A 19,055-nucleotide genomic window follows, 5' to 3' on the forward strand; every position below is an offset into this window, starting at 1 on the left:
TTGAATCCAAAGATGCGAAGCCAAGCGTGTCTCCGCAACAGTTTGCTAGTGTTAATAGCACAAGAAGCTGTGTCCCCTGCATCTAGGGCGCATTTTATGGAAGAGTTGGTGATGAGCTTCCCTTCTTGAATGAGGTTGTTAGCTTTCTTTTATTATCCTCTGGTAAATGTTGCATGAGTTTTGCCAATTCATCAGTGTGCCCTGTCGTAGCGTGCCAACAGAGCCTGAGCATTGGCAATACGCCAATAATTGGCGGCTTGTGATGCTACTCTCTTGCCAGAGGCATCAATAAGTTTCGACTCCTTATCAGGAGGAGGGGCGTTGCCAGAAGTTTGAGAGTTAGCTCTCTTGCGGGCGTTTAACACAACTAGAGAGTCTAATGGTAATTGACCTTTTATGTATACAGGGTCTGTAGGAGCAGGCTTGTATTTTTATCCACCCTAGGTGGCAGTATCCTGGCTCTAACTGGGTCTTTGAATACGTCATCGGTATGCTTGAACATGCCCTTCAGCATGGGTAAAGTGTTAGTAGACCTCTGTGTGTGTGTGAATGTTTCTAGAAGCAAATCCTCTTCTAGAGGGTCTGTATGTAGTTCCACCCCATGATATTGGGCAGCTCTGTTGATAAGTTGTGTAAAGCCAATGTTGTCATCAGGTGGCGAAGGTCTGGAGGGATACAGGTCAGGGTCATTAGGTTGATCTGGAGACTTATCATAATCATCCCAGGGATCAGTGTCATGTGGTATGTCTGGATCTTGAGGGATATGATGGTAGTCATCCCCAAAATCGTCATCCTGCAAGTCAGGTGACATTAGAGGTGGTGAATTTGATGGTGTAATGTTGGGAATAAGAGGAGGACATGGAGGTATATAAGGGGGAGAAGGGTTAGTGCCCATATATCTCTTTTTCTTCAGAGGCATAGTGTCATCTTGTGGGAGGTCTAACTTAATTTTTTTAGGAAGAGTAGCCAGAAGGAGTCCAGTTTTCGGATCAATACTAAGTCTTTTTCGTTTTGGATCCAGAGGCGTGTCTTCAGAATGAGAGTTGTTTAGAAGGAGTATCTGTCCCTCAAGGAGTAGATTTCGGCATCGAGGATTTAGGCTCAGTGTCTTTGGGTGCTGAGTGTTTGGAATCCGAATGCTTAGTTGTAGCCGGTTTAGGCTGTGGAGTCTTCAGAGTGGTATGTTTCGGCGTCGAACTTTTCGGAGCTGCAGTTGTCGGCTCTGAGCTTTTCGGTGAGGAGCGTTTCGGCTCCAAGGCTGTAGACCTGGATGATTTTGGTTCAGAGTCTTTAGTTTTGGAGGGTTTCGGCTCCAAGGTTTTCGGCGTCGAAGATGTTTTCGGTGCAGACGGCGTGGTAAGTGGCACATGTTTCTCCTTATGTTTCGGTGCCGAAGGTGTTGGTTCGGCACCAGACTGGAGCCGGCTGGAGTCAGAGCTGGAAGGATTGGGTTTCTGTTTCATAGCTGGGTTGGAGGGCGGGGCATCTGTCGACCGGAGCCCGAGGGCGATACCGGAGCATTATCTTTTGGTTGAGTGGGTACATGGGTATCTGTACTCATGGTACGTTGACCTGGGGTGACGTTCAGGTCTTTCTCCATGTCGGATTTGGCTTCGGAGACGGAGACCAGTTCTTCTTCTTCGGCTTCTGCGGCAGGACGATGTTGTCCGGTACTGAGCTGCTGCAGCATTGCATATTGTGGCGTCGAGCCAGACAATCACAGATGGTGGTCTTCAATCGGAATGATTGACAAGCTTCGCAGGATTTTTCTTTGTGATAAGCACAGGTTGCAGACCTCGTGCAAGTCGGTGCGTGGAAACTTAGCACAACACCCAGAACATATCCGTTCCATCGACTGCTGGTGTGGTCGGCACGGGTAGGCCGGACGGCCCGCCTCTAATTTCTCGATCGAAGGTTTTTACAGTGTACACGATACGCGTCGAATGGGAAACCGCAATCGAAAGAAAATACCGTCGAGGGTAGAGGATTGCGCGTCGAAGGGGTTAGAACACTATACCAAACCGGAGCGCAGCAATACACATCCGAACCCCATGGCGGGAAAAAACAATCTGGGGATGGAGTCGATGCCCATGCGCACTAACACCGAAAGGAGGAGTCACCTACCTTGTGACTACAAAGACTTCTTCGAAGAAAAACAAAGTGCAAACATCTGGGCCCAACACCAGATGGTGATCTATGCTAAAGCATATGATCTACAGCTGATATGCCTCTAACAAAATGCTCCTCAACTGCCCAGCAACTCGGTTGCTCACCCCTTGCCTCAGTTGCTCGTCAGCAATTACTTAATGAAATCATCCCCATGCAGCCAAACCTGCCATGTCACTCTTTCCAATGAAAAAAAACCCACTTTTTTTTTTATAATTTAGTGCTCTAAAAGTGGTTTGTAGTTGAGATGTAAGGAGACTAGTCTGCGTGAGCTTCTGGATGCTGTTAGTGAAAAATGTGGTGCTTGTCAAAAGTTACATGAATAAGCTTAGTCATTTTCCGAACAATTCTAATAAGCGTTTAAGCCATTGACTGCTTCACAGATTTGGACTTTTATGCAGGATGGCTTGATCTGGGAATACATATTTATAGAGTTCTATGAATTATTTTTAAGCAATGCACAGCTAGGTCATAATTGCTATTCCTAGTGAAGCACACTTCCCTGTAGCCAGCAATGTTCCTTGATCTGTTATCTGCATCTTCAATCCAACGTTTTTTTTGTCCATCTACCAGAGCTTATATGATATGATTATTTGCTCACACTTTTAATTATGTCTCTCTATGCCATTGTGAGGCTATGGTTGGATAATGCAAGTACACAAGAAAAACAAAATGTAATCAAATAAAAATAATCTATGGCTCATGGAGAAAATAGGTTTTCATTACTGACATCTACAAAATGTAATGTGATTAGACAGCTCATTAATGCAAAAGTACAACTTACCATGTTTTTCATTTGCTGTAGTTTTCAAGTTCTGTAAAACAAATGTGTTGCATTAACAGAAGCATTCTCTGATGAAGATGTATAATCTCAATAGGAATGTATACAGACTGTGTGCTTTCACAGGCTTACTGAAGCGATATGGCTTTACTGCTGGGACAAACCTCTTGAGGCTTATGATACTGCCTGGCCTTGCGCAGTTCAAGCTCAATAACTCCTGGTGCCTCATTGGACTTGGAATTTTCCCAGTGATGGGTCCTCCAAGTACACTGGACTGAGTTTCATGCCAGTATCCTTAACCATGATTTACTCATGTATTTTATTATGGGAGCCTTAAGCTCACTTAGCTACTAAAATTGTTATCTAGGTGGACCCTCTGGAAATGTAGCTCTCCTTTGAGTTTGGCTAGCTATTCTAAGTTAGGGTGGAGATCTGGTGTGGGCCAATCCATACCCCAAAATAACTCTTAAAAGAAGAGCCACGTAGCAGTCGTATAAGGGTAGGTACATGCACAAATAGATCCAATAAAGATGCAGGAGTATGGTTTTCATTAGTTGAAAAATAAACCTATTTCACACTATGGACAGGAACTGCCCTAACCATCAGGATTTGTATTCCACAAATAAAGCACACATTCAACGTATTTTTATTTAGCAGTATTGTGCAGATTCAACATAACTTAACACGTGAAGTACAGGAGATGATGGAACTGAGAGATTCATATGAATATGCAAAAGCAAACAAATTTTAGAGATTCTACTGGAAATGCCTGCCATGAAATAGACTTTTCAAACTTCTTGGTATATAAACCTCTAAAAAGCATCTGTCAAATCCAGCACTTGACGTTCACACGTAAAAATGTGAAATAGATTACATGAGGTGATTTTCAACAACAGCATGTATAAGCACAAACGAAAGGATTGTCAAACACACAATAGAATAAATATATGCTGTTATAACACAAGTAATATATAGAATAATAGCAGCTAAATGTACTCTTTTCTGGGCAGAGAGTTAAAATAGAGTAACATGGAACAATGATTGCCTGACAACTCAAATTTACCGACCAAGGCTGGGGGATTATTTCGCTATACACGTGACTTTGCTGGATTGAGATCCAGTTACTCATACTTACTTTCGATTGCAAATGTTCTTGAGTAGACAGATCTGGACATGTTGACCATTCTGCAGTCGATACAGGTACAACGGCTTGAAGTGAAGATGGGTCTAAAAAACAACATTCACAGTCAATGTAACATGTTTATGTGGGGAGCTACTGCAATCTCCAGCAAAACAGCACATGCATACTTTGTAGTAATCCGCTACACACACACCAGAGAAACCATTTCCTTAACTCTAAAAATAGTTCTGCCGCTTGAAGCCACTGTAGGTTTACGTACAAAGAGGGGAAATAAGTGTTAAAAAAACCAAGGCAAAAGATCCTCTGGAACAACAACCCCTTATCCATTGGGACCAACCCAGCTCCAAATATGGGCAGAATATAAGAAACAACTCTTTAAAGAACACAGCATCCTGACACAGTAGCCAAATGCTCCTACACCCAGAACATAGCTACCTCTCCAATCATTGACTATTTGCTCTAGACCAGGCGTCTCCAACGTATTCAGTATTGAGAGCTACTTCTGATCAGTGAAAATTGTGAGCTTCTCATAGTTAAGTAACTAATGCATTGTTACCACACACCCCCACACCCAGCTTCTTTAACTAAGCTTAATGTCCATAGAACCAGATACTAGTTTGAACAAAATTCTTTAACTAGGTGCACTATGACAGAGCTGCCATGTCTGTCAGTGAGAGCATGCTCTTTGGGGATGTATGAACGTGTGTGTGTGTGTGTGTATGAACAGGATGTATGTGGTTGGGTGACAGAGCCTATGACATATGTACTTGCGGTACAGGACATACCTTTCGCCAAATGTGGCAATGTTACATGTATAACACAAACCATTGGTTTTCAATCGGAGAAATTTAAAGAGCAGAAGAATTTCACAAAAATTTTCATAATATGGAAAAATTGTATGCACTTTACATTTCTCCCACTTAAAATAATGGATTTTTCAGTTATACATATGGCACCATGTCTGCCTGTCACTGATAGCAAGATGTTTGCTGTGTGTAAAGGGGACACTTTGAAATCTGAGAAAAATCAAACTGAAGAATTCACTTTATATTCATAGGGATTCCTTAGAACTCATCATTTCAATTTATTCCAATTGTCACATTTACCATCAGCAGGCATCTTTCTCCCAATGGCCTGTAGAAAGGGTGCCATATTTATAACAGAATAATACAGCCATTTGTTCAAACTGGAGGAATTTAAAGTGAGAAAATGCTTCATAAAACATTAAGACATAATGGGCTTACTTGAAAGTGGAGAAAAACATTAAGACAATGTTTCATAGAAATATTTTTCTTCACTTACATTTCTCCATAAAAAATACTTTTTCAGTTATAAATATGGCACAGTGTCTACGGTCAACTGGGAACACAAGGCCTGCTGTTTGTAAATGTGACACTTTGAAATGGGAGAACGGTTAAATGAAGAGTTAACTTAATCCTTAAGTGAAGAGACTGGAACGCAATGCCAGGATGAATTTAAGATGTCCTGGTGGCTCTTGTTGCTAAAACCTTAGTAACGCAGCAATGACAATCTAGCTAATTATGCCCTCCCAATAGGAGTAGCACATTAATAAGTATTATAATTTTCCCTACAGAGTTCTATGAATGCCACAATTTAAACCTAAATGGAAATCCATGTGGTGTGTGGAGAGATTACATTCAATCCTTAGTTGCTTACCTATATTGTTGAATACTTCTGCAGATGGGTCTTGCCTGGGCTACGCATGTATTGTATGTTTTGTGCTTAACAGTACTTTAATAACAGATATTACACTTCACAGCCTAGCTGAATTGAGATTTGTTTTTTTTTACATTAAGGAATTTGTCATGATCATACTGGAAATACCTGCTATTCAGCAAATTTTTAAATTTAAAAAGTTAGCTATTTTATAGATGTTGACATTGTAATGGATTTATATACTACTGAAAACGTTATTGAAGGTGGCTAAGCTCTGATATCGACAGCTTAGCCAAAAGACTCAAAGCATTGGCAGAGGCAGTAGGTCACTCTCTGGAACCTACTGACTTTGCTAATGCCTTTCGTGATGCTCTACAGCACCGAGGTAAAGAAGCATTTTAATTTTTTTTTCAACCGAGGCCACGCAGCCTCAGTAGAAATAATTTAAAAAAAGCATGATAATGCAACTAGTTGCATCATTGCTCCTTTTTGTAATTAATTTTATTGATGCCGCACATCCTCAGTAAAAAAAAAAAATGCTTTTTTTCCCCAATTGGACGCACATGTAAGGAAACATCCTTTACAACATGGTCATTACCATGCAATACATTTACCACGAAAACAGTAAGTATGTATATTGAGTGGGAAGGGTGGGTTTAGGGGTGGGGAGAGTACTGGGTGGTAAGGGTGTTTTTTTAGGGTTTAGGGGTATTGGGTGGTAAGGGTATTTTTAGGGTGGATAGGAGTATTGGTTGGTAATGGTATATTTAGGATTATGGGGGTAAGGGTATTGGGATCATAAGGGCATTTGGTGGCAAGGGTGTTTTTAAGATTTAGGCGTGGGGAAAGGTATTGGGTGGTAAGAGTATTTTTAGGGTTTATGGGTGGGTAAGGATATTGGGTGGTAAGGGTATATTTAGGGTAGATCAGGGTATGTTTAGCGTGGGTAGGGGTATTGCGTGGTAAGGGTGTTTTTAAGGTTTAGAGGTGGGTAAGGGCATGTGGTGGTACAGATGCTTTTAGGGTTTAGGGGTGAGAAGGCACATTGGGTTTTAACAGTATATTTAGGGTCATGGGGTGGTTGAGTTTTAGGGGCAATAAGGTGAATATGTACACATACAAAGGGGGTTTCACTTACCTGACCTACTCACATTGTATTGTAAAAAGTAAGCATGGCAAAGGCAATGCGTGGTAAAGGCATTGCGTGGTTAAGGACGCATGGTAAAGGCATGCATGGTTCCATCATACATCCGCACATGTATGATGACGGAATGATGCAGTAGCCATTTGCTTTTTTCTTTCCAATCCAAAATGGTGGCCACTACTTAGATCAGTAAATGAAAAAAAGAATTTTGAGAATAAACGCACAAAATAATATTATATTAAGAAAAAAGAAACCCGGAGGGTGAATGCTCGCAAAACTGATAGTAGTACTCAAAATCTATAGCTTTACTTCCGCTGATGTTCACAAGGTAGAAAAAGCAAAAGTGAATATAAATTGCTCAATTTTTTAAAAACAAATACTGGCCTTATGTAGGCTCACTGTAGTATTTTTTATTTTGGCTAATAAATGATATTGAAAGCAAGCTGGCAAGTTTCCTGAAATATGTACCAAGAGTAAACAAGCATTGGCATAGCCAATAGGTCTCACTTTTGGGACCTTAGAAGTATTTAGTTATGCAGCACAATATCCTTGGTGCAACAACATCAACTGTTGCATGGTTAAACATTCATAAGGTCCCAAAGGTGAGACCTATTGGCTATGCCAATGCTTGTAAACCGGAGGAGGGTATAGCTCAAAAGTATTGATTTTGGTGACAACTAGTAGCACTGAGGATGGTAAAGATTACTGGTAGGTAACGTGTTCATATCAGCTCCTGTAGTAAGCGAGTTGGTGTAAGGGAAAACGCGGAGGGCACCATATACATAAGTGTACAAGAAAACGTTGTGTGCTTCTTCGTTACTTGCCAAGCGCAGAGAGCTGATGAACGCTCCAGTTCAATCACACACCCCTAAAAAACACCCTTCCTCAGACTGACAGTGATTTTCCCTGTTCCCCATACAACTAGTCCAGCAATCTGTGCAAATAATCACTATCTTCAATTCTTCCTGCAGCCTGGTGGAGTCCCTGTTTCGCCAACTGAATGCCCCGACGACAAAGTTAGACCTAGCTACCGGCAGGAATCCAATCAGTACCTTATTCGGTTGCCTATTTCCATTTGTTGCTGGTGACACCATTCTACCTCTCACAATATAACACAATATACTTTACCACCGATGGGTATATGGTGACCAGCTGCCCGCTACTTACGCGGACCATCCGAAAACCACAGCACAGGTTCTCTCCGTTGTTGATCTTTTATTGGGTGTCATTTGTCCAGGTGGCCAGCCAATCTCACGGAAGAATATACTCTGCCAGTCAGAGCGGGAGGTACTGCTTATGTGTAAGATGATCAAGAATTGGAGCCTCAAATCTACATCTGAGCCAATCCTGGGACGCTACAAGGTGTTATGAATTGCTGACTGGTTGTGGCGTCAGCGCGTGCATCTGCCCAAGTTAGTCGCAGCACTTTTCCGGAGTTTTAGAAGGCGGCTGGTGTCTTTCTGGTCAGCTTGTGTGGGGATAACTTCTTTGGACTGAGTGTGGCAACAGCCTGTTTCGTCGGGGGAGGGGCTCGGGCAGGCGGCAGGCCATGTCTCAGATAAGACTTCACAAGAGGGTGAAACCCCTGCCCGTCACCCGCGTCCTTTGCTGCTCGCAGCCTTCATGCCCTGAATGCCTTTATGGGGGCATCTGCTAGGAGTCACCCCTGGTGGTCTGCAGCACCGCGGGCTCTGATGGGAGGGGGCTGGGGACACAGAGACTGTATCGGCACGGACGTGTGAAGCTAAAGCTAATTAGAAAAAAACTGATGGCCCCTGCGCGAGCCGCTGCTCGAAAAAGCATGAGCACAAAAGTGAAAGCTGATTAGAAAACAGATAGCCCCTACGCGCGCCGCTGCACGCTCCCGCAAGGTAGATGCCACAACAAGCATGAGTGTGAGGAAAAGTGCAGACTGATTTCTAAAGGTCATCTCTCAGAGCAGCGCATGCGCGCTGCGCTTGACCTAAAAGGGCACATACCACATATCAGGATGTAGATTGTGTCTATCTGCATTTTGTACATACAATTGCCTGGGAGCCTCCACTTAAAAAAAAGCAAATATGCACTATGAGGAGAAAGTGGTATCGAGAACAGAATGAGCCGATCACTGAAAACATGCTCTGCTTTCCCCTGGACTACCAACGTTTCTACAACATATACCGATTAATGGGACATTTAATAGTTGGCTAAGGGATCTAAACCTTAATAAAGATTTTATTCGGGACAAAGTGACAAGGAGAAAATGATTTGTATGGTTTTCAAATGTTAACAGGAGTGAATGGGTAACAGGAATGAGGTGAAATTTGAGTTGAGCCTGCTCTGTATGCCAACCTAGATTCAAATAGCAGATTTTGTTTTATATCTACATCGGTACAGAAGTCTTTAGCCTGATGGAAGTGCCACTTCTGATGTTGGTTTAATGAAGTTTTACCCTCAAATAAATGTAAAGGGTTAATACAATTAACAATCTGCGCATTTCGCCTTCATTCTGTTACAGCTAGTCAGTCATCTCTTGGCATAAAGGAACAGGCAGAGGAGGAGACAGAGAAAACACAGTAAGGGCCAATGGTTTTGGGGAAGGACAACAACAAATCCCCAAATTATGCTAGTCTGAATGACATACACAAGGTAGTGAACTAGAAAAACTTCCCGTGGCAATGTCTATAGTATTGCATTCTGTAAAAAGAAAACGGTTTGTGCTCACAATTTCCCCATCCCTCATATCACACTTCGACTCAATGACTGCAAATAGGATGAGGGCCACAAGAGAGGAGGAAAATGAAGAAGGATAGAGGCATTGTTATGGAAGCACAGAACAGATGAGCAAGGGGTATCAGTCAGTACAGTTGAAAGAGAGACACTGGAGTACAGGGTAGGCCAAGAGGGGAAGGAACATGCCTAAGCACAAAAGAGGGGGGCCCAGGGGGCAAGGCACAGGCAGGGCCGTAAAACTGTGTTCAACAAGAGAAAAGAGCCTGAACCTTACTTTATTTGTAGACATTATTAAATTCACATCATGACCAAACGCATTGCTTTTTTGTTTGATCCGATATTTTATTGATATCTTTTTATTTAAAAAAAATTCAATTTTTTGATATTTATTCAAGCATGAAAAAGACAAGAGTCCAATCATATCCAAGTTCTAAACATTCATAAGACAATCAATACAAAACATTGTGAGTACACATTCACGGTGCAACATTAATACAGGAAAAAATTACAAAAAGAAAACTACAAAAAAATTCCAATGCATTAATACTCCAACACCAATTTGAGTGGTGCACTAGAATACTGATCCTAGACTTTGTGTGTGTCTAAATCAGGTATCAAGAGTAACACAGGGAACACTTCAATGTTTATAGCAGGGGTAATTTCCTCAGTTTATAGACTGGAATTCAATTAGTCATTCCTCTGTGCTTTTATCGTATAGCAACGCGTTTCGACTCCTTGGCAATAAGTCCAAGGGTTCTCATCAGGGCTCTTGAGTTTAAGGGTGATGGTATTTTCTAAAATGGATGTACAAACAACAAATTATAGATAATTTATAAAGCTCCCTGTTATTTTCATCTATTTCACATTGTCTCTTTGCGTAGTTTATTGTACCTGAAAGGTGATGTTCTTTTCATCTAGTAATTGCATCCAGAGGAGATACGGACGCCAGATTGATTAGGTTTCTGTTTAAAATCAAGAACAACCGTCAAAGGTCATGTCCTAGATTAATGCGATATGCGGTTATCGGCTATTTAGACTATTTCCTACCTTTTGTTTAGTCAGTATGGATCCTATTTTTGCCCTTCACTGTGTGCGCGGCAAATATACTTGTATCGGATTCTGTAAGGAATGTGTTTGTATTAATTACATATTTCGGAAAGAGGCAGGTTTAGCCTATTATAACTCCATTTATAAATATAGACTTAGGCGTACCTGAATGCAGAGAATTCCTATAAACGGACGCTCGTGTTGTTGCTTCGTATATCTCTATGTGTTCGGTCTGTTATAGTCAGCTAAACGATATGAAAAACAGGTTTCAATAGCTTGTCTCTTGAGGCATAATAAAGTTATCAATGCGGTTTCTGTTTTACATAGCGTACCTTAGTGAGAAGCACTCGCATCTACGGCCTCCTTTCTTCTGAACGTATCGCCCAGGATCGATTAAATCACGGTTCTGAAAAATTATTTCAGAGCGCGATTATTTGTTGCCCCGTAATTCTTATACTGCATACTTGGCATTAATCTCTTGCTCGGCTCACCTCATTATAGGTATAGCTTGTTTGAAATAGTCATCCGTTGGTGTCTTCACAAGCAAACAAGAGGCATTTCCTAATTGAGTCTCCCAAGTAATGCTCCTCATTCGGGTGCTTGGGAAATGTAGTTTCTAACAGTTGAGGCCATGATTATGTAACAACCCTGTGTGGTAATTTTAGTAGCCCGTGTGGTGCATTATGGGTGATGTAGTTTTTAAGCTTTTGACAACTCAGTCATACTGTTCAAGCCTGTCATAGCACTATTACATTTGAGATGCCTCCTTTTGGAGCTAAGCACTATCGATATCCATCGGCCGTTTTGGTGAATTTAAAACTGCTAGGACTGTCCCTCCAAATTGATTTTCACTACGGGACTTTTCAATGAAGTGTTCCACCATTGGGGCGGTAACCACCTTCTTTTTAATCCTAGACCTGTGTTGCGTAATTCGTGTGTTTACCTGCTGGTTGGTCTTTACTATATATATTTTCATACAGGGACATACTATTGCACAAACCACATTTTTTGTTATGCAGTTAGTAAAATCTGTGTTTTTCCATTTGATGTTATTATGGATAAATTCTGTGCCTTCGATAGTGGTGCTGCAAGCCACGCAATTACCACATTTTCGGTGGCCTTCTATTGGTTTTAGTTTCCACTGTATCAATAAATCACTTTTTGGTTTGGGTAAAACAATGTCAGCTCGCACTAGTTGTCCGATTCTCTGATTTTTCTTCATAGTTTTGGAAAGGACATTCAAGGTTCTCAAGTAGATGCCAATTTTTCTATATAATCTCCATGAACTTGTTTGTATCAGGGCTGTATGTTGACACACATACTAGTCTCTTCAATGTTATTTTCTGTTTCACTTGGAGAAGGCTCTCTCTAGGTGTGTATCATGCTCTTTTGGTAGAATGTTTTAGCAACTTTTTTGGATAACCTCTTTTGGCCATTTCGTTGCAAAAGATGGCAGCATGTTCTTCAAAATCAGAACTCTCGGTCCAATTTCTTCTGATTCTTAGCAGCTGCCCATATGGAAGATTCTCTTCAAGGCATCTCGGGTGGGCACTCTTGTGGTGCAGGATGGTGGTTTTATCTGTCTTTTTTCTGTAGAGAGATGTTATCAATTGGTTCTCAAAGGGAGTAATCTCAACGTCTAGAAAGGTCATCTTAGATTTACTGGATTGTACAAAAAACATATCTTCATGTCGCGAATTCAGCCATTCGTGAAACGACAGCAGCTCCATCTGGCTCCCCTGCCACAGGCACCAGATGTTGTCGATGTATCACAGCCATTGTAGGATTTTCCTCTGAAGGGGTTATTTTCAATGAATTTCTCTTAATATTGGGCCATAAAGTGGACCGCCATTTCTGGAGCAAAGGGACAACCCATAGCGGTCCCCTTCACTTGAATATAAAATTGTTCTTCAAACCTGAAGTTGTTTTTCTTTAGAGCCACCTCTGCTAGTTGGAGGATGAATAGTGTTGGGACCCTATGGGGCCGCCGTCTGCTTTCAAGGTACAGTGCGATCGCTTGCAGCGCCTCATCTCATCTTGAGGTATCTGGGTGTAGAGCGATGTGACGTCAAATGACACTATCAACTGTGTCTGTTCATCGAATGGAGTCCCTTCAATTTTCATAATGAAGTCTGTGGTATCTCGCAAATATGAAGTAACTTCTGTGAGGAAAGGCTTTAGGAAGAAGTCCACATATTTAGATATTGGCTCGAGTATGGCGTCACAACCCGAGACAACCAAAAAGTGAATTGACACAGTGGAAACTAAAACCAATAGAAGGCCACCGAAAATGTGGTAATTGCGTGGCTTGCAGCACCACTATCGAAGGCACAGAATTTATCCATAATAACATCAAATGGAAACACACAGATTTTACTTACTGCAAAACAAAAAATGCGGTTTATGCAATAGTATGTCCCTGTATGAAAATATATATAGGAGAGACCAACCAGCAGGTAAACACACGAATCACGCAACACAGGTCTAGGATTAAAAAGAAGGTGGTTACCACCCCAATGGTGGAACACTTCATTGAAAAGTCCCATAGTGAAAATCAATTTAGATGGACAGTCCTAGCAGTTTTAAATTCACCAAAACGGCCGATGGATATCGATAGTGCCTTGCTCCAAAAAGAGGCATATCTTATTTTAAATTTAATAGTGCTATGACAGGCTTGAGTTGTCAAAAGCGTAAAAACGACATCACCCATAATGCACCACACGGGCTAATAAAAGAACCACACTGGGTTGTTACATAATCATGGCCTCAACTGTTCGAAACTACATTTCCCAAGCACCCGAATAAGGAGCATTACTTAGGAGACCCTATTAGGAAATGCCTCTTGCTTGCTGGTGAAGACACCAACGGATGATGATTTCAAACAAGCTATACCTATAATTAGGTAAGCCGAGCAAGAGATTAATGCCAAGTATGCAGTATAAGAATTACAGGGCAACAAATAATCGCGCTCTGAAATTATTTTTCAGAACCGCGATTTAATCGATCCTGGGCGACATGTTCAGAAGAAATGAGGCCGTAGATGCGAGTGCTTCTCGCTAAGGTACGCTATGTAAAACACAAACAGCATTGATAACTTTATTATGCCTCAAGAGATAAGCTATTGAAACCCGTTTTTCACATCGTTTAGCTGACTATAACGGACCGAACACACAGATATACGACGCGACAACACCAGCGTCCGTTTATAGGAATACTCTGCATTCAGGTACGCCCAAGTCTATATTTATAAATGCAGCAATAATAGGCTAAGCCTGCCTCTTTACAAAATATGTAATTATAATACAAACACACTGGATGCAATAACTAGATGAAAAGAACATCACCTTTCAGGTACAATAAACTACGCAAAGAGACAATGTGAAATAGATGAGAATAACAGGGAGCTTTATAAATCATCTATAATTTGTAGTTTTGTACATCCATTTTAGAAAATACCATCACCCTTAAACTCAAGAGCCCTGATGAGAACCCTTGAACTTATTGCCTAGGATTCGAAACGCGTTGGCATACGATGAAAGCACAGAGGAATGACGAATTGAATTCCAGTCTGTAAACTGAGGAAATTACCCCTGCTATAGACATTGAAGTGTTCCCTTTGTTACTTTTGATACCTGATTTAGACACGCGCAGAAAGTCTAGAATCAGTATTCTAGTGCACCACTCAAATTGGTGTTGGAGTATTAATGCATTGGATTCTTTTTGTAATTTTTTCGTGTATTAATGTTGCACCGTGAATGTGTACTCACAATGTTTTGTATTGATTGTTTTATGAATGTTTAGAACTTGGATATGATTAGACTCTTGTCTTTTTCATGCTTGAATAAATAACAAAAAACGACATTTTTCTAAATAAAAAGGTATAAATAAAATACCAGTTCAAACATGGCCATGGCGTGAATTTAATAACGTCTACAAATAAAGTAAGGTTCAGGCTCCTTTCTCTTGTTAAGCACAAAATAGAGCATTTCAGGCATCGGTCACGCAGAAGAGCTGTGGTGTGAGTATTCAAGGGCAGTAAAAACGTTACTAAAAGTTAGAATGGAGCATCAAAGCGTCAGCAAGATAAATCACATTACCTTCACAACAAAATGCTAGTGCTGAAAATGAAGCATACAATCTTTGAGAGTCCACAAAAAGCTGGTTATGAGTTGTCAATCAGATTAGGTACACATTTGAAAAGAAAAAGGGTAATCCTGTACAAGTAGGAAATGATGGTCATCACAAAATCACTGTTTTAACAATTATCCTGACTAAACCAATTCCTGAATAGAAGGGAAATGGAGTTAACCCACAGGAATTTGAGTATAGAACACATAATTTAGTCTCTACTTATGCGGAAGTCAAGGAAACACTTCTTGGAAATGGTATGCACTCTGGATGAGCATCTTAAAAGGTTAGCCTACCATATTTTCTGGTTTGTAAGTATCTGGATAAACATGGTTTCTATTGTTTTATTGTATTATTCTATATTAAAGTTCTAGTAAAATAGATTGTTTCAATCGAATGTATATTTTACTTACAGTTTTCTGAATTTTACAGGCTAGGTGAAGAAAGGTTGCTAGTCTGCCCTGATACCGATGGAATCTGTCTGTTTTGGCATATATTCTATGCAGGAACACCAGGGTGATATCTGCGGTGTATGTAATTAAAATATAGTATTTTCAAGCACGCATTGCATGTTCCCTACTTGACTAATACACAAAAATCTTTTCACTGTGCTTCCCCTAGTGGTGTTCAGTTCTTCCCAAAGCCGCAGCATGGCTCTATACAAGTGGGAAACTAAGTGTCTACCTCTGCCAAATTCCATTAGCATCCTAAACAGTTCAGAGGATGTCGGGACTTCCGGGTGCATAGGCCCTAAGTAGTGCTCTATGTCCACAATAGTTGAACACGATAAAACCTGGCCAGACCCACACCAAAAGTCTCCTGTGCCGCCTCAAACTTAATAAACTGCGGCATCACATCTCCCACCCCCGTGGTGCAACTACAGCAGCGTTCCTTTCCTTGAGTCATCTGCAAGTAAATCCTTTTCCCAGGTGTTCCAATCTGACAACCAGTGTGCTGCATGCTGCACCTGTGATGCTAGATTTGTACATTTCCATATTGGGCAGTGCCAATTCCTCCATCCTCCAAAAGGTAGTTGCAGGGTCTCCCGGGTAACTTTGCTCCTACCTCCCAGCCACATTAAAGTTATTAATAAGAAGTGTAAACGCTTAAAGACTGTTCTTAGTAACGTGTTTAATGAGTGCTGTAGAGTATATAGGCAGTGTGGCAAGAACACCATCTTCGCCACTGCCACTCGTCCCATAAGGGACATGGGGAGCATGTTCCAATATTGTACCGACTTAGTCAGGCCCTCTGTCACATGATCAATATTATACTGTTTCCACTTCTTAACCGCGTGGGCCACCATTATTCCTAAGTATCAGAATTGCTCAGTTTCCCAATGCAAGGACAAATCTGGTAATGTGGTGGGGTCCTGAGCCACCGGGCAATCCAGAGGAAATATCAGAGACTTATTTGTGTTAATACACAATCCTGAAATGTCTCAAAGGCATCAAAATGCTCCAGACGTAATGGCGATTTCCTCTGAGCCACCTGGTATAAAAGTGTGTCATTCACATAGAGCGAGATTAAATGGTCCAACCCTCCCACCCGGATTCATCACCTCTCCATTTCTTTTCGGAGCCTCTGGATCAGAGGCTCTAGCGCCATCACAAACAGGGGTGGCTATAGGCATCCCGTCTTGTTCCCCTCCTGACCTACAGAGGGGTGGAACAGACTACCCAACCTGATACAGGCCATGGGTTCCGCTAGAGCAAACTCACCCAGTTTCCAAATCAAGGTCCAAACCCTGTTGCCTCTAGGACTGCCAGTTCACGGTACTAAACACATTTGCAATATCAATAGATACCATGGCTAATTGTCACTCACTATCCTCCACTTAATGCATAACATGCATTAACCGCCTAATATTCATGGTAGTGTGCCGTCCGGGTATGAACACACACTGGTCCGGGTGGACCAACCTGACAATCGCCGGTCCCAATCGCAAAGCAAGAACTTTACACAGGATCTTCATGTCTATATTGCTCCGAACTATAGGACAATGGGTCAGATGCCACAGCACCAGGTTTCAAGATCTTTGCGATGGTACCTTCGCGCAATGATGTCGGGAGTACTCTTACCTAGGGCTTCTGGATAGACCTTGAATAGCCACCACTGTACTATAGGTCTGATAAAATTCATCTGTGAAGCCATCATTTTTCGTTATCTTCCCCATTGAGAGAAACTTTATGGCAGCTGAATCTCCTCTAATGTGAGTACTGAGTCCAGTTCCTGCTCTGCCACCTAAACAGACTGTTGGATCTGTATCTCTGTAAAACATTCTGTGAGCCGTTCACAGTCCGGGTCACCTGGGCTAGTGTACATCTGCTCCAAGTGTGCTCGAAATACCTCCAATACGTCACTCTAGGTTTGTGCCACATCCCCTCTGGGATTTGTGGGGTGGAGTATCGGGGTACAGGGCAACCCACGTCAAAGGATCCAGGCCAAGAGTCTTCCTGATCGATGAAGCAGTTCTCAATATGATTTCAATGTGTAATGCTTTAGCCTGTCCCAATGGCTGTATGATAGAAGCACAAATGGTTTTACCACGTGTGCCTCTACCACGCAGCCCAACCACGAATGAGCCGTAACCACGCATTCCTTTACCACACATGCCTTTACACGAAATTTCGTGGTATAGGCATGAGTGGTAAAGGGGTATGTGTGGCTAAGGTTGCCACTATCCTGCCTCCCGCCACGACCACCCCTGCCCCCGCGTTGTCCCTTAAAATAACCCAATCCCTTCCACTGCCCTAAAACCTACCCTGACCCAAACACTAAAAACTTCACCAACTACCCATTCCCCTCCCACTGCCCTAAGGCCTAAAACCCTACACTACCCCCCCCCCCCCACCCCCGTGCTGTCCCTTAACCCCTTCAGTGCCCCGCCCTTTCCCCCTCCTGTGCCGGGCGTTACATTAGCGGGCGGGGTCCATGACTAGATAGCCTCGTCATGGGCACAGCGCAACCGTGCTCCATGACGAGACTATCTCGTCATGGGCATAGAAGAGGTTAAACTGCCCTAACCCCTCCCACTGCCCTAAAACATATCCCAACCCCTCCCAGCCCTAAAAAATACCAGCCCCGCTTACCTCACTGCAGCGTCTTCCTGCTTCAGTCCTCCAGCAGCTAGACCATGCACTGCCTTAACCATGAATATGCAGGGTTAATGCAAGCGTGGTAGAGCTTGTGTAGTCTGAACACACGTGGTTCAGATCACGGTGTTCCAACTGTTTCCCTAGTTTCTGTCACCTGCCGCAATAGCTCAGTTTGTTTCCAGTCCACGCTGCTCCCCACACAACTGCCTCTTTAAAGCTGCCAAGGTTTCCTCCTTATTAAGGAGTTCTGTCTGTATTGTGCGTCACACTCCACAGGAGAGACCCACACATCTACCCCTTGGCACAGTTCTCAGTGCCTTTCATTCTGTTGCGCGGCTCTGGGCGGTCGTCCAGTTTATGTCTATATAGTTTGTAAGGGACTCCGCTATAGTTTCCTATCACCTGGTCCTGCAGTATCTCAGAAAGAAATCTCCATGAGTAGGGGAATCGGGGGCTTCCTCTTCATTGGAATCAGCATGCAACTGGTGCATGATCACATACATATCGTGTCAGATGTACTACCTCCTGTATCCTTGCAGCTGTCTGTTGCATCACCAATATTCGATCCAACATTCTAAATGTACCATGTGTGGCTGAGTGACAGGTATATAACCGGCACCCCAGGCGAGTGTCCCTCCAGATATCTCTGAACTCCAGTTGAGACAACTTCGACCAACCTGGCTGTCATCCTAGGTTTAGTTCCCTGTTTGGGGCGTGGCAATCCAAATTCCCAGCTTTTTAGCTTCGATCATAGTTAAGTGGGTCTCTTGGAGACATGCTATGATGTTTGAGAAGTGATAGCACTCAAGCATTTCTTACAATTGTCAAGGCCCTTTACATTCCAGGAAAGCAGTTTATAGCTAGTAATTTTGTTTTAAGTTTTGATGTCCCATTTGCTGAAATGCCCACATGTTAAGATGGCTACAACTCCCTCAACCAGAACACCATACTCATAAAGCTTGCTAAATCTCCCATTCCCCACCCTCCCCTGGATATCCATAGTCCTAACATATGACTACAGTAGCCCACCCACAGTCGTATCAGGATGGACAACACCCTAGTTGGTCCAACAGGGACCTACTAACAGAAGCAAAGAACCAGACATGTCCCCAGCCAGGTACCCTTATTTACATCCCACTATTTAAATGACACCCTTGTGCA

General features: G+C 42.3%; 1 protein-coding gene across 6 annotated transcripts in view; it reads right to left on the reverse strand.

Annotated features, from left to right (window-relative positions):
- PTPN12 (protein tyrosine phosphatase non-receptor type 12) overlaps positions 1 to 19,055 on the reverse strand; it is a 425,418-nt gene that overhangs the window by 21,339 nt on the left and 385,024 nt on the right. For all 6 annotated transcript variants that reach the window (XM_085654008.1, XM_085654006.1, XM_085654012.1 and 3 more), the window contains 2 exons: positions 4,083 to 4,174; positions 2,951 to 2,981 (listed from right to left, as the gene is read on the reverse strand). In XM_085654008.1, the coding sequence (XP_085510134.1) occupies positions 2,951 to 2,981; positions 4,083 to 4,174 (123 nt within the window). The remainder of the gene's footprint in view (positions 1 to 2,950; positions 2,982 to 4,082; positions 4,175 to 19,055) is intronic.

This window comes from Triturus cristatus, chromosome 4_1 (genome assembly GCF_964204655.1).
Source record: "Triturus cristatus chromosome 4_1, aTriCri1.1, whole genome shotgun sequence".
Lineage (NCBI taxonomy): Eukaryota > Metazoa > Chordata > Amphibia > Caudata > Salamandridae > Triturus > Triturus cristatus.